Raw genomic sequence first — 26,570 nt, 5'->3', positions numbered from 1 at the left:
GGGGGGGGCAGGGCGTCGTCGTAGATTCGGCCTCAACCTCAGAAGAGGAACTGATCGAGGTCTTAAGCCACGGCCTAGGCGTGGAACAAGACCAGCCCGTCGGAATGGGCCCCGACGCAGGTGACGACGACGACATCGTCGAGGATACCGACGGGGCCCCTGCTCGCCCGTCGGATTCCCCTCTGCCAGCGCCGCAAGACAACTCAGCGGCCATTTTGTTGGCTATACAGTCCTTATGCTCCGAGATAAGGACGAGACTACCGTTACCGACGGAGGAACCTCTCCCGTCGGGGGATCCAGAACCGGGACCTTCTGGTGTTCCCCCTACCAAGAAAAGAAGGATCCATCCACCGCCTCCTTTTCAACCGTCGCGCCCCGTCCAGCCCTCCTCCCCGTCCACCCGAGGGGATGATACGGGGACTGACACGGCAGCGACGGGTACGGACGACGGGGCATACGACGAGGATTTTCCGTCGTCGCCTCCCACCAGGGCTTCTCCGCCCGACGAGATTGGATCGTTCCACTCAATGATCGCCAGGGCATCCGAGCTTTTCCAACTCTGCCCTGAGGAGAAGAAAAAGGAAGGCTTCCTTTACCAACGGCGCGAGACCAAGAGGAAGACGGTCCTCGCAGTGCCTCTGTTGGACGACATTTGGGATGAGGGCCTTTCCCTCCTCAAGAACCCTTCCACGACGCCAGCGAAAAGAGACCGGTACGAGAAAAAGTACCGGGTCCCGGACTCGGCCCCCCTATGCCTCCGGGCGCAGCCTACCCCGGACTCCGTCGTCTCCGCGGCAGCCAGGAAGAAAGCGGGGGGGGGTGCGGCCTCCACGTCGACTTCCCCGCCGGACGGCGAGGGAAAGAAATTGGATGCCATGGGACGCAGAGTCATCTCGTCGGCGGCGACGACGATTAAAGCGGCCAACGCAAGATAGCTCCCCTGCTGGATCTTCTGCCGGACGACAAGAGGGCGGAGGCCCTTGAGATCCTGCAGGAAGGTGAGGTGGCCTCGGACCACGCCATCACCGTGGCGACGGACATCGCCGACACTGGGTTCCGCCAGATGGGCAACGGCGTTTGCCTTCGACGTCGCGGATGGCTCAAGGCTACGGACTTTCGGCAGGACGTCCAGACCAGGGTCCTGGACATGCCCTTCGACGGGAACAACCTGTTTGGGAAGACAGTGGACGATTCCCTTCAGGCCATCAAGGCGGATACTGAGACGGCCCGGGCCCTTGGAGTACTGCAGCAACGGCGGACGCCCTTTCGGAGCGGCGGAGGCAAGGGCGCCTCCAAAGGTTCCGGCGGCGGTTTCGCTTCCTACCGTCAAGCGGCCCGCTCGTCGTCGCAAGAGGCCTACAGAGGACGAGGCAAGTCTGGCGGCCCCCGCCGTCGTCGCCAAGGAGGCCAAGGCGGCAAGGCCGCGTCCAAGCAGGATTGAACCGGCCGTGGGGTCGGGCCCCCACCGGAGCACCCCGGTGGGAGGCCGGCTGGCGGGCTTCGTCAGCGTGTGGGAGTCCATCTCCACCGACCGTTGGGTGCTGGACGCCCTGGCCCGGGGCCACGCGCTCGAGTTTCAAAGAAGGTGCCCGCGCGTCCCCCCCGTGGCCAGGAAAGAACTTCACGTCCCTCAACTTCTCCTGGAGGTAAAGGCGATGCTCAGAAAGGGCGCCATCGAACTCGTCCCAAAGAGGCTTCGGGGCTCCGGAGTCTACTCGCGTTACTTCCTCGTGAAGAAGAAGACGGGAGGATGGCGCCCCATCCTGGACCTGCGACGCCTGAACAAGTTCATCAAGGCGCAGAAGTTCCGGATGGTCACCCTCCAGCACGTCCTGGGTCAGCTGGAGGAAGGAGACTTCCTATCGTCGTTGGATTTGGAGGATGCCTACTTCCACATTCCCATCCTAAAGGGGCACCGAAAATTCCTCAGATTCGTGGTCCAAGGGCGTCATTACCAGTTCAAAGCCCTTCCCTTCGGACTGCGTTCGGCACCCAGGGTTTTCACCAAGTGCCTCGCACCGGTGGCGGCGCAGCTGCGCCGCGAGGGGATTCACGTCTACCCCTACCTGGACGACTGGCTCATCCGCGCCAAGACGAGGGAGCTCGCCGTGGTCCACACGGCAAGGACCGTCCAACTCCTCACGGACCTGGGATTCTCCGTGAACTACGCCAAATCCCACCTGGTGCCCGCGCAAGTCGCACTGTTTCTGGGAGCGAGGCTCGACACAGTGTCCCTTCTGGCCTCCCCGTCGGAGGAGAGGACCAGGACCATCTTGGGCAAGGTGCAACGGATGTTGGTGGCCGACGCGGCCAAGGTGAGGTCCATCAAGTCCCTCCTCGGGATGATGTCTTCCTGCATCTACCTCATTCCCATGTGCAGGCTCCGGATGCGCCCGTTGCAAGAGTTCCTGGATGCGCGCTGGATCCAGACGACGGGCAGCTTCGAGGAAAGGATCAAGCTCGACGAGAGTTTCCGACGAGCGATACGGTGGTGGGGCACCCGCGCGCATCTGACGGCGGGCATGGACTTCCAGACCCCAGCCCACCAGGTGACTGTGACCACGGATGCCTCCCTAGAAGGGTGGGGAGCGCACACCGAAAATCTGCACGCAAGGGGACTCTGGCTCCCGACGGAGAAGTCCCTGCATATCAACGTCCTGGAGCTCCGTGCAGTGTTTTGGGCCCTCAGGTCCTTCCTTCCGTCCCTCAAGGGCAAGGTGGTGAGGATCTTCACCGACAACACCACCACCATGTTTTACATCAGGAAACAGGGCGGAACCAGGTCCCCAGCGCTGTCCAAGGAGGCGCAGGACCTGTGGCATTGGGCCGTCGCCCAAGGGATTCTTCTGGTGCCGTTTCATCTGGCAGGGATAAAAAACACCATCGCCGACTCACTCAGCAGGGAGCTGCGCTCGTGCCACGAGTGGGAACTACGGCAGGATCTGGTGGATCGCCTCTTCCGACGGTGGGGCACACCCCAGATCGACCTGTTCACGACGGCGACGAACACCAAGTGCCGGAGGTTCGCCAGCAGGTTTCCCCAGACGAGGAGCATGGGCGATGCTTTCTCGTTCCCCTGGGAGGGCCTGTTCCTCTACGCGTTCCCTCCCTTGCCTCTGCTAATCCGGCTCGTCAACCAGCTCAAGAGGTCACGGTGCAGGATGATCCTCGTCGCACCTGCGTGGCCGAGGCAGATATGGTTCCCGGACCTTCTGGACTTGTCGGCGTCCCCGCCAATCAAGCTGCCGGCGGACGCGGATTTACTCTCCAGGGAAGGAGGCGCCATCCTCCACCACGACCCGAAGTCGCTGAACTTGCAGGCCTGGCTCCTGCAGCGCTAGAGTTTGGAGGATACGACATACCGGCCGATTGCAGAGAGGTTCTTGCAAAGGCCAGGGCGTCCTCGACTCTTAAATGCTACGGACACAAATGGAAGAGGTTCTCTGTCTGGTGCTACGCACAGAAGATTAACCCTCTACGGATTACGGCTCCCCAAGTGCTGCCGTACCTGCTGACGCTGGCCAAAGCTGGTCTGGCACACGCGTCCATCAAGATTCATCTTGCTGCGATCTCCCGATACACCAGAACCACGGGCCGGACGTCCTTGTGGTCTCATCGTCTGGTGAAAGAGTTCATGAAGGGACTGTTCAGATCGTTCCCGCCGGTGAAGGCTCCGGCCCCGGCGTGGGAGCTCAACGTGGTGCTGACCAAACTCATGGGACCTCCGTTCGAGCCTCTGCACTCGGCCCCGTTGAAGTTTCTATCGTGGAAAACAGCTTTTCTCGTGGCCATCACCTCCGCACGACGAGTGGGAGAGATCCAGGCCCTTTCCTGCAAGGCCCCGTACTTGACTTTCCACGACACGAGGGTAGTGCTCAGGACGCACCCCTCCTTCATGCCCAAGGTACCGTCAGACTTTCATCTCGACGAACCCTTGGTGTTACCTGTGTTCTTCCCGTCGCCTTCGTCGCCGGCTGAGAGGACTTTGCACTCGCTGGATGTAGCTAGAGCGCTGAAGTTCTACGTGGACCGCACGAAAGGTTTTCGGAAGACGTCACAACTCTTTGTGAACTTTGGACCTGTCAATCAGGGGAAGGCTCTCTCGAAGGCTTCCATCTCCAGATGGCTCTCCGGCTGTATCATGTACTGTCACCGGTTGGCAAACCGACCGCTGCCTGGCCGTCCGAGAGCCCATTCCACCAGAGCGATCGCAGCTACCACGGCGTTCCTATCTGGTGTGCCCCTGCTGGACATATGCAGGGCTGCTACGTGGAGGTCGACGCACACCTTCACGAAATTCTACTGCGTCGACCGGGATTCCAGGGAGGAGTCCAGGGTCGGCCAAGCAGTGCTGCGCAACCTGTTCGCCTGAGGTGAGCCTGGTGAGGAGGTAAGATGCTTAATGTTGAGTTGATGTGATGCTTAATGTTGAGCCTTTGCCACCTCCCGTGGTTGTGCATGTGTGTACTGCTATGTATTCTTTATTCATGAGCATGTGAATCCATGCCAGACCCCATGCTGGAGAAGGAACAAGTTACTTACCTGTAACTGTTGTTCTCCAGCATGGGTCTGGCATGGATTCACATGCGAACCCTCCCGCCTACCCCTCTGCGGCTCTTCACTTGGTCATACTGCCACTTCACGTGCTTCCAAATCTGAAGATGGCTGCCAGAGGCGGTGCTTAGGTAGAGGGCAGTCATTGGCTGTGGTCAGTATGACGCAGAGACCAGTGATTGGTTATTACTACGAAAGACAGATCAGAAACGAAACTGATACTGGTTTTTTCTTTACCGAGGATTCCCAGCCTGACGACGGGGAATATTCATGAGCATGTGAATCCATGCCAGACCCATGCTGGAGAACAACAGTTACAGGTAAGTAACTTGTTCCTTAGTCTTCTACCTCGCTTGGTGTGAGCCTTGGCTCTAAGGTTTCTGAACTCTGCGATGATGACTCTTACTTTCAAGGAGCTTATTTCATTACCGGGTTTATTGTGTGCTCTCCGTTTCTATTCCTTATGTTCTGATATATCTGCTTAGTCTCTGGCTGTTGCTGTTTAAATTATGCAGCATTAGACACTGTCCGTCAGTATTCGGTCAGCCAGATTTTGGCTGGTCCTGTGATTTATCTTCTTCAGTTCCTGTCAGCGACAATTAGGCTGACGCTCGGTTTTGGCTTCTTCGGTTCCTAATATTGTCTCATCTCCTGTCATTTTAAAATCGCTTTTCTTCTCCCTGTCTTGGTCACATGGTTTCTACCCGTGAATATTCCCCAATTCTTATGTCATCTCTTTTTAGATCAGGAGTTAGACAACATGTGTCTTTCCCTCCTTGACTGGAACCAGTTTTCCAATGGAGCACGAAGACACAAGAAGATTACATCAGCCAGGAGCCACAGACACTACCGCTGTCAAGGTGATCAGCTTAAGAGTATGGCAAAACTCCCTTTACAGACCCTGTTCTGGGCCTGGACAAGAAAGACATTGAATTTATTATCATGAAAAGTATTCTTTACATCCATAATTCCAGTGACTATCAGGGTATCTCATTTAAGCAATTAACATAGTGAGTCCCAGGTTGAATACTCAAGGACATTATTCGTTCTTATGAACATGAATGATCCAGCATTACGTTTCCTGCTGTCTTGTCGAATGTGGAGTATTATCAAAGAGGAGTATTACCCATATGGGGATTCCCAATACACGGTCCAGTTCTCATACACTCTTCAAAGTTGTGCTGTTGTTTCACAAGTTCAAACATCTGCCCATTTACAGCCTGTTCCTGGTCATCCCCACGCCCAAATCGCAGTCGAGAGAAAAGTTCACTATGGACACTTATTTAGCCCTGTTTTTTGACAGGACTTCAATATCGAAATGCAGTTCACACAAATGAAATCCAAACCATATCCTGTACACAAACTGAATTCATTACATTGAGCGTTTTAAGTATCTTTGTCTCGGGAGAGCCAGGCAGCAACCCCCGAGCGAGTAGCAAAAGTATGTGAAATGCACTCCAGCATGCAGCGCACCCTTCACCACCACAGCCCGAGTAAGCGAACGCTACGCTGCCTCACCGCCACAGCACGGGGAAGCATTTGCTGTGCTGGATCACTGGCATGGCTCAGAGACTCCCAGAACTTCTCAGTCCCAGCCTCACCACTCAGTTCGCCCCGTCCGCTTCAGCCGCCATACGCCACACCCTGCCGGGGCTCATGAAGGTCGCAATAATCAGCAGTGAGCACGGGCAGGTGTGAGCCTTTTCAAGTTCTGGCAGCACATGCTGTATGCATGTTGCCGCTGAGACCCATTGGAAACGTATTTTCCAGATCTACCAACACACCAGAGGGAAAATCCCCTTCCCTGGTCTTTCGCCTATGTAATAATGTTTGAGCACCTTCAATTGGTGTTCTCTTGCTCAATAGGACATCCAGAGTTTTCCCCACCTTTGAACAGACTTAATCTAGTTGTCGGTTAAGTTGCTGTAATTGCTATTCTTTCTCTGATTTACTGGCATGAGGAAGAATGCGGCTCCTTTCCTTTACTTTAGTTTGACCAACAGTCCTGTCTGAACCAGTTGTGTACACTAGTTATTTCTTTCTGTATAGTCGGCCCACGGCCCTGTCATACATAGACAATTGTTTGTCATTTCTACTTGCATTTGGCAATCTTTTATTCCTCTTTTCCCCTCAGATATGTTATAGTTTTGTGTTTTTTGTGTTCCTTATCTAACGTGGATTTTGCCCTTCTGCCCACAACGTAACTCTGGACTAAAGTGTGATGTTTAGTCCCCTTTTTAGTTATACCGTGGTTAGGTATGGCAAGCCCCCTTTTCTCCTTAATAAGTACCTTCACCTCCAGTCTTCTCGCACAGGCGATGCCCATCGCTTGCAGTGCAATGCCCGCTCCTAACTTCGTTGGGCTTCAATCCGCCCTTGGCCTCCGGTCGTACCTCTGGAGCAGGTAGCATGAGGAATGCACGTTTCTAACTTCCTCTGCTCCCTGCCTATACCTGCACCAGTCGTTGAAGTTTCCTGTTGTGCCACCAGTGTGCAGTTGCCTGCACACCACTTGAAACTGTCAGAGGTTGTTTTGGGCTTACTGCACAAAAACCCAGACTCGCTTCCAAGTGGAAAAGGTCACTTTAATGTGACAGGCCAAAGCTCACAAAGAAACGCTAACCTGGCCCCTGGCCTTACAGACTAAAATTAACCGCTTCAACAATTTGCCAAAACATTAAATAAATAAATAACTCTTTATACCCCCAACAATAAATACATAATTAACCACAGCTACCTCCCTACCTATCCCCAGGCCCTTACCATCTACTCAAACCTTCGTTCCTGCTTTTTTGGCATCATCTCCCCAGGGCCATGCCCCTCCATCTTCAAGACCTGCTCCCCTTTCTGCACCCCCGGGGTAGCCCATTTGTGCAAACAGCACCACCCCCATCCTATACCTGTGCTATTCCCCCCCATTGCTTGCCTCCCCCCTCATCCAAAGGGGCCATGACCACCGGCACCAGAAAAAACCCTCCCCTGAGGTGTTCTTTTCTGCCCCACCCCTAAATAGTGCACTACCTCCAACTCTTCACCATGTCCTGTAATAACACTGTCAAATCCAACAGGTAACAGCTGTTTCCAAAAACCAACAGGTGAACCCCATCTTCCCTAAAAACTTCAAAGTTCTCATATACAATCTCCTTATGCTCCAAAACTCGCACTGCTGTCAAACCACAAAACTTGATCATTTCCCTGTTAATCTTCTTCCTCGTTCGCTCTACCGCGCCCTCACTTACCGAACCTCTCCAAACTCTCCTCGGCAACAACTTACTCCATATCAGACTTACCTTAGGCCGTATTTCCCTAGGCCATGCCAGATCCCTTTTCATCTTCTTCAACAGAGCTACTCCCGTATCCCGCACCAAATCATTCTCCCCAGCATGAACGATCAACCCGTCCGGGACCCCAAAACGCTCATTCATCCCCGCCAATGGGCAGCAGTTGGTCCCAGTGAAACCCCCCGTCCCCCCCCCCCCCCCCAAGTCCCGACCACCTCAGGATCCCTACTTGATAGCTGCAACCCATCTGCATGCCAAAAACCCTCTTCTCTGCCTCTCTACCCGCCCATTTCACGATTGAGTGCCCGACGATCCACATCTGCCACATCTGCCCCGGCCTCCTCGCCATCTCTGAAAAAGAAGAAATCATATTGTCACCTCACCATCCTAAACCCCCTTTCCCCACCACAAACCTGCTGCCCCCCACTCAACCAGTCCCTTTTCCCAGCTCCCTAATATATCCCTTATACTTCCCAGACCTCCACCTGCCCAAGCTCTTAACTTCGTCCTCCGATAATCTCAAGCGGTTACCCTCAGAAGCCGCACCCATTCTGAATGAATGCGTCCCAAATTCCTCCAGTTTCTCCCCCACTACCTCCAACGCCTTCCTCAGTACCCCCAACACCTGCGCTGACGACCCCTTGACCCCCCTTCATGCCGGAAGACCATCCCCGACCTCCCCACAGATAGCTCCTTCCACGCCAAACCTGACCTTACCGGGCACAGCTCTTTACTTCCCCACCCCAGTGACACCCAGCAGCCCCTTCCCCTCTGGTCCGTCTTTGACTTCCCGATCCTAATATCCACCCACAAATCCGAGAAATGGACATCCTCCCACTGCAACCCACTAGCTCCCCTTTTAACCCCCACAAGCACCGATACACGGAAGGCCCCGAAAAACAACCACGTAAAGCAGACTTAAAACATAACTCCCTCCCAGGCCGACCAGCAAACTTCTTCCAAAGCCCTGCACAGGCTGACCAACGGGGTCACCAATACCGGTCGTCTGCTATCCTTCTCCTTGCCCCTTTCCCTCGCCCATCCCTCTAACATCCTACTCGCCATCTCCCCACCATTAGATGGGAATCCCCAAAACCATTTGCCATAGAAAGCTATTCCTGCTAATTTCCCAGCTATAGTTGTCTTCGACCAACCCTTATCCATACACCATAACAGAAAATTGACCACATCCTCCCGTCTGCATTCCTCAGCATCCTCCCTACCCTTCCAGCTACGCGCCCCCCATTATTAATTCTTCCCATGCCCTCCTGTAAGCTGCCCCAGATGCCGGGGCCAGGGAGCCCTCCACTAACGATAGAGCTCTCAACTTCCTAGCTTCCACAGCTCCTCCGGGATCCACTGCCCAATCTGGTCCGCTCCAGGTGCCAATCCATGGAATCTCTGCCATTGAAAACGAGATAATGCATCAGCAATGCCATTATCCTTACCCGGCACGGGCGTTGCCCTGAACAGCACATTCCATTCCATGCATCGCAACACAAACTCCCTCATCAGCCTCGCCACCCTCTGGTCTCTTGCCGACTGCCTATTAGCTACATTGACTACGCACTTGTTGTCCACATTAAAATTCACCTTCTTGTTGGAAAACTCCCTGCCCCACAGTTCCAACGCCACCAACCAAAGAAAGAACTCAAGGAATGCTATACGTCTCCCCTCTTCCAACCACTGCGGCGGCCACCTCTCCGCACACCATCTGCCTTGCCAGAAGACTCCAAAACCACCCGCACCTGTTGCATCCGAAAATATCTGCACCTCCCAACTTACAGGATCCCCCTGAAGCCACATGGACACCCCGTTGAAACCTTCCAAGAAACGCAACCAGATCCTACAATCCTCCCGCACCACCCCTGAGACCCTCACCCGATGATGTGGGCATTTAGCACCCGCCATAGCCTGCGACATGTTCCTACAAAAAGTACAGCCCGGAGCCAAAAAACCCTGCATGAAAAATTCAAATGCCCTACCAACCGCTGAATTCCCAGCAATGTCATCTTCCGTGCCACAACCACTTTCTCCAGCAGACCCACTAAACGACTCACCTTGTCTTGCGGCAAGCATGATGTCATGGACCTGGAATCCAGCTCAACCCCCAAAAAGGTCAAAACCAGAGCCGACCCTTCCGTTTTATCTTCCGCTAAAGGCACCCCAAATTCCTGCATCAATGCCTGAAAAGACTTCAGCATGTTCCTGCACTCTGATTCATCCTCCGCCCCGCCGATGAACAAAAAAATCATCAAGATAGTGCAAAACCCCCTCCGCACCTGAGCTAAACGTAAAAGCCCACTGCAAGAATGAACTAAAACATTCAAACAACGTAGAGGATATTGCACACCCCATCGGTAGAGCTTTGTCCACGTAAATGCAATCTTCAAATTGCATCCCCAGCAACCAAAAATCCTCCGGGTGCACCGGCAGCAACCTGAACGCTGCCTTGATATCACACTTGGCCAAAAATGTTCTGCGACCCACCTTCCTTATCAACCCCACTGCCTGATCCACGCTTGCATATGACACCCCACAATCCTCCGGGGCAATAAAATCATTGACGGACAAGCCCTCTGGCCAAGATAAATGATGAATCAGCCTGAATTCCCCCGGCGCCTTCTTGGGCACTACCCCCAACGGGGATATCACCAAATCGCCCGGCAGATCTACAAATGGACCTACCACCTTCCCTGCCTCCATTTCCTTGAGCAACTTCGCCCTAACCACCTCCCCGTTCTCTTTGGCTGATTTCAAATTTTCTGCCCATGTACGCACCCTTGGCCCTTGGTACCCCAGCCTGAAAACCCTCCCGAATCCCAGGATCTCTGCCCCTTCTCTGTCCGGATAAAAATTGAGCCACCTCTCCAGAACTTCAACTTTAACCGGAGTAAAAGCTTTTCCTCACAACCCCTCGACCTGCTCCCCGCCCTCGATCCGCTTGCTGAAAGCACTGTGTAACCAGGTACCGACCTGCACATCTGGTGCACTCATGTCTGAACCTGCACGCTGTCCTGGTGCAGCCCTCCTTATTGAAGACCCAACACACTGCCAACTGCTGTCCCCTGCCTCCTCCCCTCACCCTCTCGTGGGCGGGGCAACCAAGAAAGGGCCGGTAAGGCACAGGTAAGCCACTCGCCGTGTGCACCGTCGTTGCAGGCCTTGTCGGCGCCATCCATTGTAGCCAGAGGTCCATATCTATCTTCCCCATACCACCTGGCTGTCTTCCGCCAATCCCGCCCTAAATTCCTCGTCGTATCGCACCCACGCGAAACCTCCAAAACTCGTAAAAGGCTTCCTAATCACATCCATATACTTCCACAGTGCTACACACCTCTACGGAAATTTTTTGCAATACACACTGGCATATATGATAAACGCTGACGTCCAATTCTCAATAGTCACAGGTACTTTCAGGCACATCGCTAACTCCCTCTCCTCTTCCTTGGAGCCCTCCTTGGCTCTGACCTCCCTGTGTAATAGCTTGAAAACGTCCACAAATTCACCCACCCAGATCTTTTCCTTTGTAGATGCCATCAAGTGCACTCCCAATGGCTTAGTGATGCTCATATAGGGTAACTTCTTTTCTTTTCCTTTACCCACTCCATCCTTTTCCTTCAGTACCTGAACCTCAGTTGCCCCGGGCTCAGTCACCCTGTCAGTCTGGACCTCCACCGAGGACACCTTCTTCTCACCCACAGCTCCCACAACCTGCATGCCCACCTCTCTCATTACCCCTTGCACCAACACCCCTTCCCCCCAACCTCCTATCCCTCCTTTGCCAATGCCGCTGACCATTCCCTCTTCTGCTCACCTCTCTCTGCCCCGCTGCTGCCCGTCTGCAGTCTTGCCTCAACTCCAACGCTCCGCATCTCCCTCCTCAATGGGCTCCTGCTGCGAGAAGAAAACATGTCAACCCTCTCCCGATAATTGCCCTTGCCGAACACCTTGCCCTTCGTCATCTGCTTCACTCCTTAACCCAGAGCCTCTTTCCCTACTCTTAGCCCCACCAAACCCCTCCTCCAACCATTGCCCCACATACTCTTCGACCCCTTCATCATTCCCCACGCCATACCAGGGCCGTTGCGAGCACATGCTCGGGCCAGGCAGCTCCTCCTCTTCTGAATTCAGGGCGTCTGCCCCGCCGCTCCTTCTCGTTCTCTGCGGGGCCGTGGCAACCCCTGCTTGATCTTCTCTTCTTGGGCGAGGGGTCCTCACCTTTACCCGTTGCTCCTCCTCGCTAGGGGCCGTGCTGCGCCCTCTAGGCTGCTCCCTGAGAACTTGTAGAGGGGCCGTTCTTAAGCCCTCTCCTGGCCACTCCTGCAGAACCATGGGGGCCGCCCCAAGCCCTCCAACCGATGCCCTCCTCAGTGGGGAGGTCGTTCCGCACCACTCCCTCTCTTCGCTGCTCTCCCGTGACCGCTCCTTCCTTCTACCTCTGGCACTCTTCTGCAAATACTTACCTCCCCTACCTCTCCGCCCTAACATACCCCATGCCCCTCAGCACCCCTACTCTCTTCCTCCCCCTGCCAGCACCCCTGTACACATTCCCCTCACTTCATTCCTCTCCCGCAACCTCCTCCCCGAAACCCTCCCAGATCCATTCCACACTACCCTGGACCTCTTTGATGCCCTCCTAGGGATATCCCTCCTGCTACGCCTACCCCCCACCTCCCAGGCCCCGCCTTTTCCCGCCATAGGGCTGCATGCGAGGACCGCCGCCAGCGCCCCATCTGCCGCCGCCCGCCGCTGCGGCCTTCCCCCTTCCCCATCCACCCACCAGTAACCTCTGCCCCTACCCCCTCCAACTGTGTTTTGGAGGTCCTGCTGATAATCGCAAGGGCCTCCCTCAATGCCCTGGCGTCCACCAGCCCTTTTTTGCTTGCCGCGCGGCCAACCATCGCGACCTCCCTCATGCAACACGTGCCAACCTTGATTGCCAGCACAACCCCTGTAGCCCTCTTTCGTTCACCCTCTTGTCCTAACAACTGCTGCCCAGATCATCCACCACAACCCCCAGCCCAGCAAACACTAAAGGATACCACAAGTCTTGCGCCCCTTTTCCCACCCAAATTACTGCAGTCCCCCCACACTATGTAGTAACTGTAGGCTGACCCAATTGTCCCTCTAGTCCTCCTTCCTCGACCCTCCTTGCATTCTCCCTCCCTTTTTAAAATTTTTATTACTAGCCCTCCCGCTCGCTACTATTCCCTCTATAAACCGCTTTTTTTTTATAAACTATAAGATCCTACCCCCCCAAACTGCCCCCCTCCCTCCTGCCCGTCCCTCGTGCCCCGAGAGTCAGCTATGCCCCCCCGAAATCCACGGCCACCCAACCCCCCCCTTCCTACACTTCACTCCCATTGAAGGCGCTCCGGTTACACCGCACTCGCGTGCGGCTGACAGCCTACTTTTCACCTAGCGCGGCCCCTTTAAGGCAATGCGCTTCTCCGCCCGACCCCTCCCCGCTGCAGCTGCTCTCAGCGAGCGCCGGCTGCACAAGCTCACGCACACGCCAGCCTGCGACAGCCTTCCCCCCGCCCTAATACGCTTGCCGGCCGCGCTCTGCCCCACTGCAGCGGCCCGCCCCAACAGCGACGACCCAACCCTCGCCCCCAGGTAAGAAAAAAGGGGGAGGGTACCTTATCTACAGTACCCCCACTATTCCCCTATGACCAATATTTTTTTTTTTTTTTTAATTATAATTCCCCGCCACCAAGCGCTACACCCGCTCAACACCCCACCACCTCCACCTCAACTAGCCCTCCCTGCTCACATCACTAACCTAGCAGGCCCTGAGGTAAGGAACGCTCGAGAGTAGGAGACCCTGACAAAAAACTTGCCCTTAACGGTCTCCTGCTCTCGAACATTCCCAGCCCCTTAAATACCCCTTCTGCAGCGCGCTAGGCGCAGGCCAGCTCGCTGGCCTGTGCAGCGCCCAAAACCACCCCGGGGGGAAACGCTGCGCTCTTCCTCCAGAGCCCCCCTTCCGGAGCTCATCCCGTATGCCCCGGGCGTTCATTTGTGTACCGCCTTGTGTTTTGGTCAGGTCGTCAATGCCCCTCAGCTGTTCCCTTTCAGCAGTCACACTCCTCTCCAAGATCGTGGCTGCAGGGCTCTGCCAGACGGGCTCTGTCTGGCAGCATCTCCCGCTGGGTCCACTTCTTACAAAAATATGCTTCTTGTCCAGTTCACGACTGTTACTGCGTTCTCTTCTCTCTTCCCGGCTTGTCTATCTCTTGTTGTTGCCTCCCACTCCACTACCACAAATACTTCTTCCACTGGTCCATCTTCTCTTTTGTTGACGGTTTTGTTCAACACAAAGGAAGGACTAGAGGGCTGTATGCAGTTCTGTACCTCCTTCAGTGGCTTCTTCGTCACAGTACTATACTCATTAAAGATTGATGTTATTTTACTGGAACTCATGCCATGTTGTGTTACATTAGTATTACTGAAACAAAAAGTAGGTAAAATTTTTGGATCTGTCATACGGTCAGGATGGGAGTAGTGCTTATTGTTCCAGACACATGGGTGAAACGTCTAGGTTCACCACACATATTCAATACTTTGACTAAAACACTCAAAAGTGATTGGACAAAAGTCGAAAGACAAAACACAGGCAAATGCCACAAACTGATCTCGTTTACTGTGTTGCTAATGTTCTTCTTGTTGGACAAAACATTACTGCAGGGAACTATTGTGTCACGGTCCGACACCGCTACAGGGACCGCGTCCCCTTTAAGAGGTCAAGCCCGTACCACGTGGGAACACGTCACGGGAGCAGGGACGTTATAAAGGGGGAAGGGACAGAATCAAGGCAGTCCATGTATGTATTTGAATAAAGAAAGAGTTACCTTCCACTCGGTGTGTCTGTCCTCCTTTCATGGGCTCTGTCCAGGCCCAACATCTGGCGACGAGGCGACTTACCAGACCACCGACTCCTCCTCCTTGGCTCAACGTTCCTGCTCTAATCCAGCGCCGCAGGCACCTTCCTGCCCAGCGCACGTGCCTGATCCCAGGCCCGACTCCTCCTGTACACATCGATCGCACTTCCGCGACTTGACTCTCAGCAGGCCATCCGACCACGCTGTCCAGCAAGCGCCTGATCCCAGGCCCGACTCCTCCTCTACACATCGACCGGCTCGATTTTCCAGCGAGCTACCAGGCCTACGCCTCCCAGCACATACCAGCCCCCGAGACTTTAGAGGTGGGTTTGCCCAATACGCACCCGCACCGCGCAGACCGCGCCCTACAACCGCGAAATGAGTTCGCCGCAAGCCCAGCGGCCTCAGGCCCAACAGCCGCCGAACGCCCCTGCAAGCGGCACAGCAACGACGGCTTGGCGCATGCCGCCCCCATTTTCGATGATGCCACAGGCTGACAAAGGCCCACGGTGGGTTGAGTGGCTAGAGGACTTTAACACATTCATTGATGCAGCGGGGGAAGACAAGTCCCCTCGGCTGCGGAGTATGTTCCTAAATCTGGCGGGCAACGACATAAAAGTCCTCACCAAGACCATTCCTCCCGCAGAGCAAGCTGACTTTCCGACACTGATTGCGGCCATAAACAAGAGGTTGGTCATTGAACCGAACAGGGACTATGAACGTTACATATTCAACCTGTGCACACAGCGAGTTGATGAAACCGTCGACGAATTCATTACCCGACTACGCATAAAAGGGGCCTATTGTCAATTCGAAGCCTTCTCCCTTGACGAAGCCATCCGGCTGAGAGTCATCGAAGGATGTCTGTCTCAAACCCTAAAAAAGCAACTTCTGAAAAAGCCTATCTCCATAGAAGAGGTGAGCCAGATGGCCAGAATTCTAGAGAGAGTGGAGAAGCAGGCAACCCAAATCTCGAACACAGCGTTGACGAGACAGGAGAGAGCAGAAAGTGTCGCAGCGATGCACACCAGACAAGGGGACAAAGGCGCCAATCCCAACTACGCCATGACGCCGAGGACACAACGCCAATGTTACCGCTGCGGCATGGCCTACCCACATGCAGGAGCCTGCCCCGCCATATCACAGAGATGTGGCAACTGTGGCAGGGAAGGACACTTCCAGTTGGTCTGTAGAGAAGGCAGACCGTTTCCGACGCAAAAGTTCCCCATCGCCGCACAATTCAAAGCGCCCGTTAGGAACCCCCCATTCCAGACGTACCAACCACGCACATACGCCCAAAACCCACGGAGATACGTTAGAGTAGTCGAAGAAGCATATCCCGTGGACGACGGGCAAGAGCAGGAAGGCGAAGAGCAAGTATCCCACATCAGAGACGAGTACGACGGACCTCCGGATCATCTCTCACAGCATGAAGGGGACCCACAAGGGTATCCACAGGAACTGGATCAATTTCACCTGAATGCACACGACGAATACGTGAATCTCATCATGGACGAAAGCGAGGCACGTGAAGCTCCCAAAATACCCGTCGACATAGCAGGCCAGCAGTTCTGTTTCCTTGTAGACTCGGGAGCCACCGTCAACATAATGGGCGAAAAAGAGTTCAACCAGATCACCAATAGACCACCCCTGACACCTTCAGCCTCCAAGATCTACCAATGGGGCGCTGCAAACCCCCTGCAGTCAATTGGATTTTTCAGCCGCCGGCTCATACGCGACAACCAGTCCACGACGACAGACATACATGTCATTCGCAGCCCCACCAAAGGCAGAGGCCTACTTAGCTACAGGACGGCGTCATGCCTAGGACTCATTGACATACATGTCGGCGAAAGGGACAGAATACGCTCGACCGACCCGGCATCAGAAACGAGGGACTCAATACTGTTTCTCTCCTCGGCACTCACCAAACCTGAAATGATGTCGAGTGCTGCCATCCAAAAAGAATTTCCTCTCATCTGCAAGGGTCTGGGCCAACTGAAAGGTCCGCCGGTGAAACTCCACATTGATCCCACGATTCGACCGGTCCCTCAACACCCGAGAAGGGTCGGTTTCCATCTGCAGGAGGCAGTGTCAGCAGAACTCAACCAACTCCTGACCGATGGCATAATTGAACCAGCCACGGGCCTGACCCCGTGGGTATCCCCACTGGTCATAGTACCTAAAGAAGGCGGGCGCCTGAGACTCTGCGTTGACATGCGCGTGGCCAATACAGCAATTCAGCGCGAAAGACACCCAGGGCCACGCATCGAAGATATGATAGTGCAACTGAATAAGTCCACCCTCTTCTCGAAATTGGACTTGAACCAAGGCTACCACCAAATGGTACTTCACCCAGAATCCAGAGGAATCACCACGTTTGCCACCCATGATGGCCTATTCAGATACAGACGCCTAAACTTCGGCATTTCATCGGCGGCGGAAATTTTTCACGAAGCAATCAGACAGATCATACGCCCAATCAAGGGCACGTTGAACTACAGCGATGACATTCTAGTGTTTGGCCGCACCCGAGAAGAGCACGACACCGCCCTTCGAGCCACGTGCAAAGCCATTCAGGATGCAGGCCTCACGTTGAATGTGGAGAAATGCAGATTCAGCAAAAGCAAGTTAAAGTTCTTTGGCCACATCTTCTCGGCTGACGGGATGACGCCGGACCCCGACAAAGTGGCCACCATCTTTGGTTTGCAAGCTCCGAAACAGATTGCCGACGTCCGCTCGTTCCTGGGCATGGCCGGATACTGCGCCCGCTATATCCCCCACTACGCCACCATCACGGAACCCCTCCGGAAGTTGCTCCAAAAGGACATGATCTTCGCCTGGACCGCCGAGTGCCAGGAAGCATTTGATTCCATAAAATTGTCCTTGGCCGAGGCACGGAAACTGGCCTATTTCGACCCAGAATGGCACACAGAAATCGTGGTCGACGCGAGCCCGGTAGGTCTCGGGGCCATTCTTGCCCAGATCAATGGCAAGGACGCTCACCCGCGCCACATCGTGGCGTATGCCAGCAGAGCACTCGCGCCCCCTGAGGCAGCATATTCCCAGGCGGAAAAAGAAAGTCTGGCCGCAATATGGGCATGTGAACACTTTCATAACTTCGTCATCGGGAAACGGTTCACCCTCATCACAGATCACCAGGCCCTCCTGTCGCTGTTCGGAAACCCAAGGACAAAAATGCCCCCCAGGATAGAACGGTGGGGCATCCGGCTACAAGAGTATGATTATCACATCATTCACCGACCGGGGGGTGAGCATAATCCAGCTGACTATCTGTCGAGACACCCCTCTGGGACGTCAACGCCAAGACAAGGTGATATAGAATATATAAACTACGTCACTAACAACGCACTACCTCCGGCGATGTCACTCGAGACGGTAGCGCTCGCAACGGCAGCAGACCCATCCATGGCACTGGCGATCGAACTCACTGAACACAACAAATGGAAAGACTACAAGAGAGCACTATCGTCAGACCCAGGAGCAAATCAAGACGAAGTAGAAAGGATTGCAAGGATCCACTCAGAGCTAGCAGTACACGACGGCGCCATACTTCTCAGAGGGTGCAGAATAATAGTCCCATCGGCCCTGAGATCTGAAATCATCAGGACGGCACATGAAGGCCACAGAGGCGCAGACAACACCAAGCGCCAACTGCGACGACACGTATGGTTTCCCTATCTCGACGCCTTAGTCGACCGGTGGGTGAGAAATTGCATGGCCTGCAAATGCACAGCCAGAGAAGAGGCACCTGCACCCCTACAAATAACACATATCCCAGAGCGCCCATGGGAAAAGCTCGCAGTAGATTTCTACGGGCCCCTCGAAACAGGAGAATATTTACTTCTATTCATCGATGAACACTCACGATTCCCCATCGTCAAAAGATCACCATCCACAGCATTTGCACACGTAGCGGCAATCTTTGATGAAGTAGTGAGCGAGTGGGGTATACCGGACATGATCAAATCGGATAATGGACCCCCCTTCTGTAGCCATGACTTCTCGAAGTTGGCGAAACATTTGGGGTTTAAGCACCAGAAAATAACGCCCCTCTGGCCTCAAGCAAATGGAATGGCAGAGCGGTTCATGTCATCGATTAAAAAGACAGTACAAAGAGCAAAGCTGGAAAACGTGGATCTCCACCAAGCTCTGTGCAGAATGCTCCGAGACTACAGGAACACGCCGCATGAAGCGACAAACAAGACGCCAGCGGAACTGATGGTAAAATACCAAGTTCGCACAAGGATCATTCAGCACCCGATGAACAGACCGGACCCCGACTTACAACTCATAGAGAGAGACACACAGAGAAAAGAACGAGCTTGCACCCAAACCAATGAAAGGCGGAGAGCTCAGCAGAAGGACTTCCAAGTAGGAGACGAAGTCTTAGTCCAACAGCCAATGACGAGAAAGAGTGACTCCCGATTCTCTCCTCAAACGCTCCAAGTCACTGCTGTGAAAGGAACAATGGTGACCGCTGGAAACGAAGAAAGAGAGACGACAAGGAACTGCTCAAAGTTCAAGCTGGCACCAACGACCAGCCTTGAAGAACCTCAACACACAGATCCTGAGATGATGTCGGTGGATGCGCGAGACACGTTGTGGACGCCTCCTCAGTTCTTCCCCCGGCCACGGACCAAGAGAACGGAGAGACCAGAAGAAGATCCTCATGAAGGTACCAGCGCTCGACCACAGCGGGCCATAAAGAAGCCCGCGCGATTAGTTGAGGAATGTTGAGCCGGAAGCAAAGACATTTTGTCCGGGGGTGATGTCACGGTCCGACACCGCTACAGGGACCGCGTCCCCTTTAAGAGGTCAAGCCCGTACCACGTGGGAACACGTCACGGGAGCAGGGACGTTATAAAGGGGGAAGGGACAGAATCAAGGCAGTCCATGTATGTATTTGAATAAAGAAAGAGTTACCTTCCACTCGGTGTGTCTGTCCTCCTTTCATGGGCTCTGTCCAGGCCCAACATATTGTACTCCAGTAAGAGCACGTTAACTTGGATCTCAGGGCAACAATCAGTGTGATGCAGGCACTCTTTTTCTGGTCTTGGACTGGATCTAAATCCTTTCTTCACAGAGCTATTTGAAGAGATCAGGTATTTTGTGACCATGGAGATAGCTTTAGGAAAGATGTTGGGAATATTGACATTTGGCTAAATTCTTGTAACAATGCTTTTAAACACTAAACATGTGTTGGATAGGGATAGGCTATTAGCCAAAAGGATTAGACATTGCTGCTGGAAAGACTGGGCTAAACGGACTGCTGACACAGCAATATATTGGGAAATCAGCAACAGATGGGATGGATTGTAAATGAAAGGGCTTGTTTGATTCAATGCTGCCCAGAAGCCACTTGTGGATATATATGTTTGATACAGGCATATATTGTGATTATGAAAAAACAAATGTAAGCCATTTGTGTTGAGAAAAACTCCTCAAGGTGTCAATGGTCATATCCTCTTTTCGAAATTTAAATCTGGGGAATCACCTTCCTGTACTTAATGGCCTTTAACAGGTCAGGATAATGTTAATGAAGATGGCTATTCGTGCTCTCCTACCTAAATCGTATACAATGTTGTGCTGAAGAATGTGCTTTGGTTATTGCTACAAAGCTAGTGTTCTCAACATAGTTGGGTCTTAAGGTTGGAAACATTTGAAAATGTTGGCTTCAGTGCCATGAAATGGCAATACCGAAGAAGCAAAAATGGCAATGTGGGTTAAAATACAGAATTGTAACAAAGGGGAAAATCACATAATTTCAAATAATGTAAAGCAATAAATACAGAAGAAAAAGGTCTTTTAAGTTAGTTCAGGGAATCACACAGGACTGTGGAGGGCAAGTTAACATTGGAACGTTTAATCAAAAAAGTTAGTTTGTTACAGTTCTAATGGTGGTATGGTTTTCAAGATGTTTTGGTATGCCTTGAGCAAGAACCCCCGAGATGGGGGGCATTACCACCTGGTAATGTGAGTGACATGGCTCAAGTTACAGGCCCTAGTGGAGTGAGAGCTTAAAAGGGCTGAAGCGCCATTGCCAGGTGTTAATGCCACCCAATCAGGAGAAATACACAACAGAAAGTGGCAGCCATGGAAAAAGGAGGAAGGTAACTACCCAGTGTCCCTTTTCATGGCGATCGGTGGCACAGTAGGGAGGATGGCATGGAGTGGTACTAGGGAGCAGCGAGCATGGCACAGACAGGTCAGGCAGCAGGTAAGTGTTGTATAGAGGTGGGGAGCTGTGAGAATGGAAAATGAGGGAGCCAGCCAAATGGGAGGACAGATGGCACATGCATGCCCATATGGGGTCTCAGAGAGTGGGTTATGCTGTGAAGTAAATCCAAAGTCCTAAGCTCTCTAATTGGCTGGGACACCTCCACACATTAACCTCCTGGGTGCTAGTTTGGAATAGAGTGCTCTAGTGAAACATTCATGAACATGCAGTTAATATCTAACAAGTTCCGCAGTAGTGTCATAATAATCTTAAATCCCTACAAGAGCACTTGTTTATTAAAAACTCTTATTAATACATTCTTATAACACGTTTGGTGCATAATAGCTAGATGGTAATGTATTGTTCATGTTGCATACCTTTGTTGATGTCTACATACTACAGTACTTACTGCATGGTTGCTATTTTTATTGTTCTTTCCAACACTTTTACTACATAGTCATCGCACGTTCTCATTAGTAATCATTCAGTACTGCGCCGTTGTATACACAAAGGTAACCGATACCAAGTAGTGTTGAGCTCCACGAAGAACAGCCATAGAGGTCATCTGCTAGATCGCTGCAATGTCATTCATAACTTGACTACTAGCACATTTCTTTTTGGAATATATTTACAAATCAATTAAATGTGTTAAGTAGAGATGCTGTTCCACCAAAGATACACCCTCATGTAACACTTGTGTGATAACTTTTTGGGGGGCCAATTTTTTCGGAAATCATTATTCGTAAAATGTGGACATACTGAGGTTTGCTATCTTTTCTCTAGTTTACAATAGTCCTTCGAGGCTACAACGTTTATATGTTGATGATTTCATGAATAGCACACAGACCTCTTTTGGCGGTATTCAACGTTCTTATAATTACGATCGCCTGGGTGCTGTTCCTAAATTCATCATTCAATATTTCTGATACACTTCAAAATCTAAGATTAGATACGTGATTCCAACCATCTTTGCATTTCTGTTTAAACTGTTTTCGCCACATTTTTACCCCATCTTTTTATCTTTTCACAAAAGAAAAAGAAACGAAGCGAGAATGAGCAAGATGCAGAAGGAGAAGACTCGGCGATGACCGACATGCCTCCAAGGGAGGAATTGACGGACATAGTAGAGATGAGAGAAGAGGAGGAATGAATGGGGCCTGATCCTCCACATCAGTGGCAGTCAAAGTGACACTTAAACATCCTTTCTTCTATCTTACTGTTGCATTTCCTCTGAGTTCATATTTTGTTTTGTACAAGAGCCCTTGAGTTTGCAAGGTCTCAGACAAATTTTTCAGCATACTGGGTATGCTTCATGTTAGAGACCTTGACGGTCTTTGCTTATAGTAAACAAGAACCTACTTTACACCTTTCTCCACGCAAAAACAGAAGACATGGCTGAATCACAGCTGATGGAACATCGCTCAGCGTCCATCCTTACTGGACAATCGACACGTGTTAACCAAAGCACTGGACGGTTCCTCGCTGCCGTCCTTCTTGTTTTTTTCCTCTTTTTTGTTTCCTACGTTGACAACTACAACTGCAGCACCCAGAAGCCCAACATCATCTCATTCCTTTAAATGAAAGGATTTTATGTTTTTTGGGAAAGACAATATGCCCTGATGAAGTGCAGCGCGACCACCTGCTCGGAGGTTGAGTAATTCTTTATTGGGGCTTGTTGTAGAATATTTTGGGTCCTGAGAGCCAATCAGCTCACAGGTGATATGGTGAGGAAGCACCACCCACGTCAATGGCAGGATGCTAGCGTGCCGATAAAAGGAACGCACAAGTCTATTGCCAACTTGCATGGACACGTCTGCAGCAATAATGGCTTGAGGACTTGCTCCGTAATGCAGGGTAAATTCCTTTTTTCTTGAATACCTGTGCCAGCTTTTAGCTCAGAGTACTTGACTTGGGAAATTAACAGTATTTTCCGTATCTTAATTCCCATTTCTAACGGCCATTCCATTAGCATTACAATAGCATGTTCGGAGGAGATTACCCTTTATGCGTAAGTGAGAGGAAGTGTATACAGAAGGCAAATGTACAGTATTATGCTTAATATAATCCATGGTAGCGTGATTTTATACCACACTTTAAAGCAATGGGATATTTTGAACTTGGACCACAATTGTTGGTCGCGATTATATAGAGTTTACAGGAAACTCTATTTTTTAAATGGAGATATGTTTGTATTGTTATCTAGAATGGTAGGTTTGAATATTAATAATGTACTATATATCCCCATGTGTTCAAAGGTTTCAAGCTGATCTGCCAGATGTATTCATCTTATTTACAATTGATGTATTTATGTTTTTAGCCATCGACGGAGTCAGATCCTTTCATGTTACTCACTTGGCTAGTGTTCATAGCAAAAGTTAAATGTGCCATACAGTATGTTAATGTCTTACAAGTTCAACAATCCTTGTAGCTTCTTTAGGCCTAGGAAACCAAATCGTTTCAGTGATGCTTGTCGACCATGATTACTCATGTGTAACCATTCTGGAGATCATGACCTTTTCCACTTTGCCATAACACTAATCCTGACATTACTTCAGTTCCCCCTCCTGGGTGGGTGATGTTGCAGCATTCCATTCAGATGAACATTCAGTCCATGGCCTTGTGTGAAAAACTGGAAGCAGAGCATTCACTTGTTTCAATGCGATCACCTCCAGTTATTCCTTTGCATCCAGCTTTCAAACTGAATGTGTGTGGTCTAAAAATACATTGAAATGTCGCAAGTATGTCAATGCACACCCATATGTATACCTGGTGTTCGTCTCCATGTGTCATGGTGTCTGCCATTCTGGACCCGCTTCATTGCAGCAATACTGCGGTCTACAAATGTTGCATAATAATGATTGGGACAATGGTTTCTGGCAAGAACCGAGATGAAAGTGATGAAATAATGTTTTTATAATATGCTTTTCATTCTTATGATACAGGACAAGGTATTTAAGCAACAGTATTTTTTTGGGAATTGTGTACATATTTAATATTTGTGAGAGCTTAGAGCATATTATTCTACTTAAAGGAGTAGAAGGGACAAGAGTATAATATTTAAGTATAAAGTGTTAGGCTAAAATATTGAGCAAATGTGTGAATGCTTGGTGACATGATTGAAATGAGTGGAATTAATGTTATTAAAAATTTGAAAAAGTATTTTATTGAGGAAAATGGATTCAAATTTGTATGTATTGCATATTCTGTACTGATTACCAAAATATAAGGAACAGTGGTCAAACAAATCGAGGAGTGCACTTTCTTTTTCACCTTGATAGTCTTAATGTCATTTCAGGGGCGCAGTCAATGTCACGAGGCCACCATAAATGGTTGACCTGTGCGTTTTCAGCATGCCTGATTTATTCAAACTGAAAATAAGTCTGTAAGCATGTCAGGGGTGTGCGCTGCTGTGTAAAATGTCTTTTTTTGACAGGTTCCAAGAACACTGCTGCAATTATTACAGAAGAATTTCCGTTGTTTTTTATTCTTTTGTTTTATTTAAAATGTGCTCTTTTAAACATTTAGGGCCTCACTACGAGTTTGGTGATATTTCCTCTGGGTAACAGTAAATTTACCGGTGTTTGAAGTAGGGCTGTACCGAATAGTATATTTAGTATTCGGCCGAATACCAAATAGTTTGTCAACTATTAGGCCGAAGCCGAATATGAAGCCGAATAGTTGCTTTATTTAGTAAATCATGTTCCAAACTTCAAAAAACACACTTATTAAAAAACAAAACAAATAAAGCACCATTTTAAATGCATTCTATACTTTTATTTCTCTTCATTGTAAGTAATGTAGCATCTTATAAGCCAAAAAAAGCAGATTTAACCAAAATGAAGGCACCAAATGCACAGATGATTGTTGCATATTCAGTGCCAATTAAATTAGGAGGCTTCACAAATGCAAAAAGACTGCCTTTGTGAATCGGATGCATTGCATTCTCTATCCAGTTGCAAAGTCGATGCGGTCTAGTTTAGAAACTTCTTTGCAGCTCACATAGAAATGTATAAAATGGTTAATGTCGGCTCATGCAGGACACAAGTCCAGAGGAAATCTTAAATGCGTGAACTCCATCTCACAACTATTCACCGCACCCAAACAAATGCTGCTCACTTTTCACTTATCCTAGCCACTCCTTCTCGCCAATACTCAAACATATGCAACTTATCATTACTGATAAAATATCAGATAATGTTAAACTCGGGACACAGTCCTTAAAAAAAGAAAAGGAGGGACTATGACGTTATGCAATGGGAAGTGACTTGACAAGAACTGAAAGTATCTATGCACATTTCTTTCAGTTTGTCTTTTCCAACTGAAATAAGTGCACATTGCATATAAACATTTGCCAAAAGAAAAGATTTTCCTGTATTGTTGCAGGCTAAGTATAAAAGATGAGCACCTATTATCTCTAAGAATCTGTAACAAAACATTTCCTAAAGAGCAGATTACAATATAAGATATTTTTCAGCTGTGTGATAGCAATTTGTCTGGTCTAATTCTATTCAGGTTTGCAAACTGAAGTCTATATTTGCCTTTCTGAGTTCATGTTGCATTGTATTCAAATGAGAATGTCAAAGTTATCGGCAAGAGCCGAATAGTAAACTATTCGGCTGGATCCGAATAGCTTTTTTTCAGCCGGAATTCAGCCGAATACTTACTCAAAGCCGAAGTTCGGTACACCCCTAGTTTGAAATCCTCTGAGCCTTTGGAGGCCAATTAGGGAAATATAGTATTATCTCATGTCGTGATATGTTTTTTGTGAGGTTATTACATCCACACAAAAGTGATGCATAGTAAAAATGCTATATTCAGAAATACTCTGTGTTTCACTGCCAACACCCTACTCACAATGAGGGTCATGTTCTCTGAGGCAAAACCCTAAAACGGTACTTAAAAAGAATATGTGATCTGTACTGGACACTCTATCATTCCCCATCCCACACTTACAGCATATCGGTGCTAAACCTCATGAACAGAAATGTCCTAACAATCTTATTGTTGCCTAATACCTCCTGCTTTTAAGAGCTGTAGTTATAGGTGTGAATATTACCCGACTGTGTAATAATGAAAGGCTGAGTTAGCCCTGCCGTGGATATTTAAACGTCCAAAGTGTAAGCTGCTTTCAGCTCGGAGACCTGTGCTGTATTTGCGAGATATCCACCTGGAGTCCATTGAAGCAGTGGCCCACTCCCAAAGAGGCCTCTTCTGAACCAGGGCTCTTGTGCATTGACTTTTCATAAGTTGACAGCCATTGTTATTCCAACAGCCAGCCATGCAAGGGTGTTTTTTCAAGCTCCTCCAGACTTTTATTATTGGCTTTTTAGACATGATTGACCCGCGGTAGATCCATTTCCCCATGCCCTCACTCAAGGGAGCATCATGTCTTCCCAAGCAGATCTGGCATTCTACTCACTTTATTAACAGACTGCAAGCCAACCCTGTCCAGAATGCCATTCCAGAAATCCCTAAATCTTTCTCAACTCTAAATCATGAGACTCAGATCACCTATTGACCTCTGGCATCCCCAGCATGCATCTGCATTCAAAAGTCTCAGATCGTACATTATCACAGTAGTACAATAAAGACAATCTAACACCCGCT

At 50.6% G+C, this 26,570-nt stretch overlaps 1 protein-coding gene across 3 annotated transcripts in view; it reads left to right on the top strand.

The window, feature by feature from the left end:
• ANKH (ANKH inorganic pyrophosphate transport regulator) overlaps positions 1-24,208 on the top strand; it is a 759,848-nt gene extending 735,640 nt beyond the window's left edge. For 2 of the 3 annotated variants that reach the window (XM_069620449.1, XM_069620448.1), the window contains one exon: positions 21,997-24,208. In XM_069620449.1, coding sequence (XP_069476550.1) covers positions 21,997-22,113 — 117 coding nt within the window. In that variant the 3' untranslated portion in view covers positions 22,114-24,208. The remainder of the gene's footprint in view (positions 1-21,996) is intronic. The other variant, XM_069620450.1, reaches the window with a different exon arrangement.
• The last annotated feature ends 2,362 nt before the right edge of the window (positions 24,209-26,570 follow it).

Source organism: Ambystoma mexicanum, chromosome 5q (genome assembly GCF_040938575.1).
Source record: "Ambystoma mexicanum isolate Mex_15411 chromosome 5q, UKY_AmexF1_1, whole genome shotgun sequence".
In the NCBI taxonomy this organism is placed as follows: Eukaryota; Metazoa; Chordata; class Amphibia; order Caudata; family Ambystomatidae; genus Ambystoma; species Ambystoma mexicanum.
This window is presented reverse-complemented; position numbering and strand designations above follow the sequence as displayed.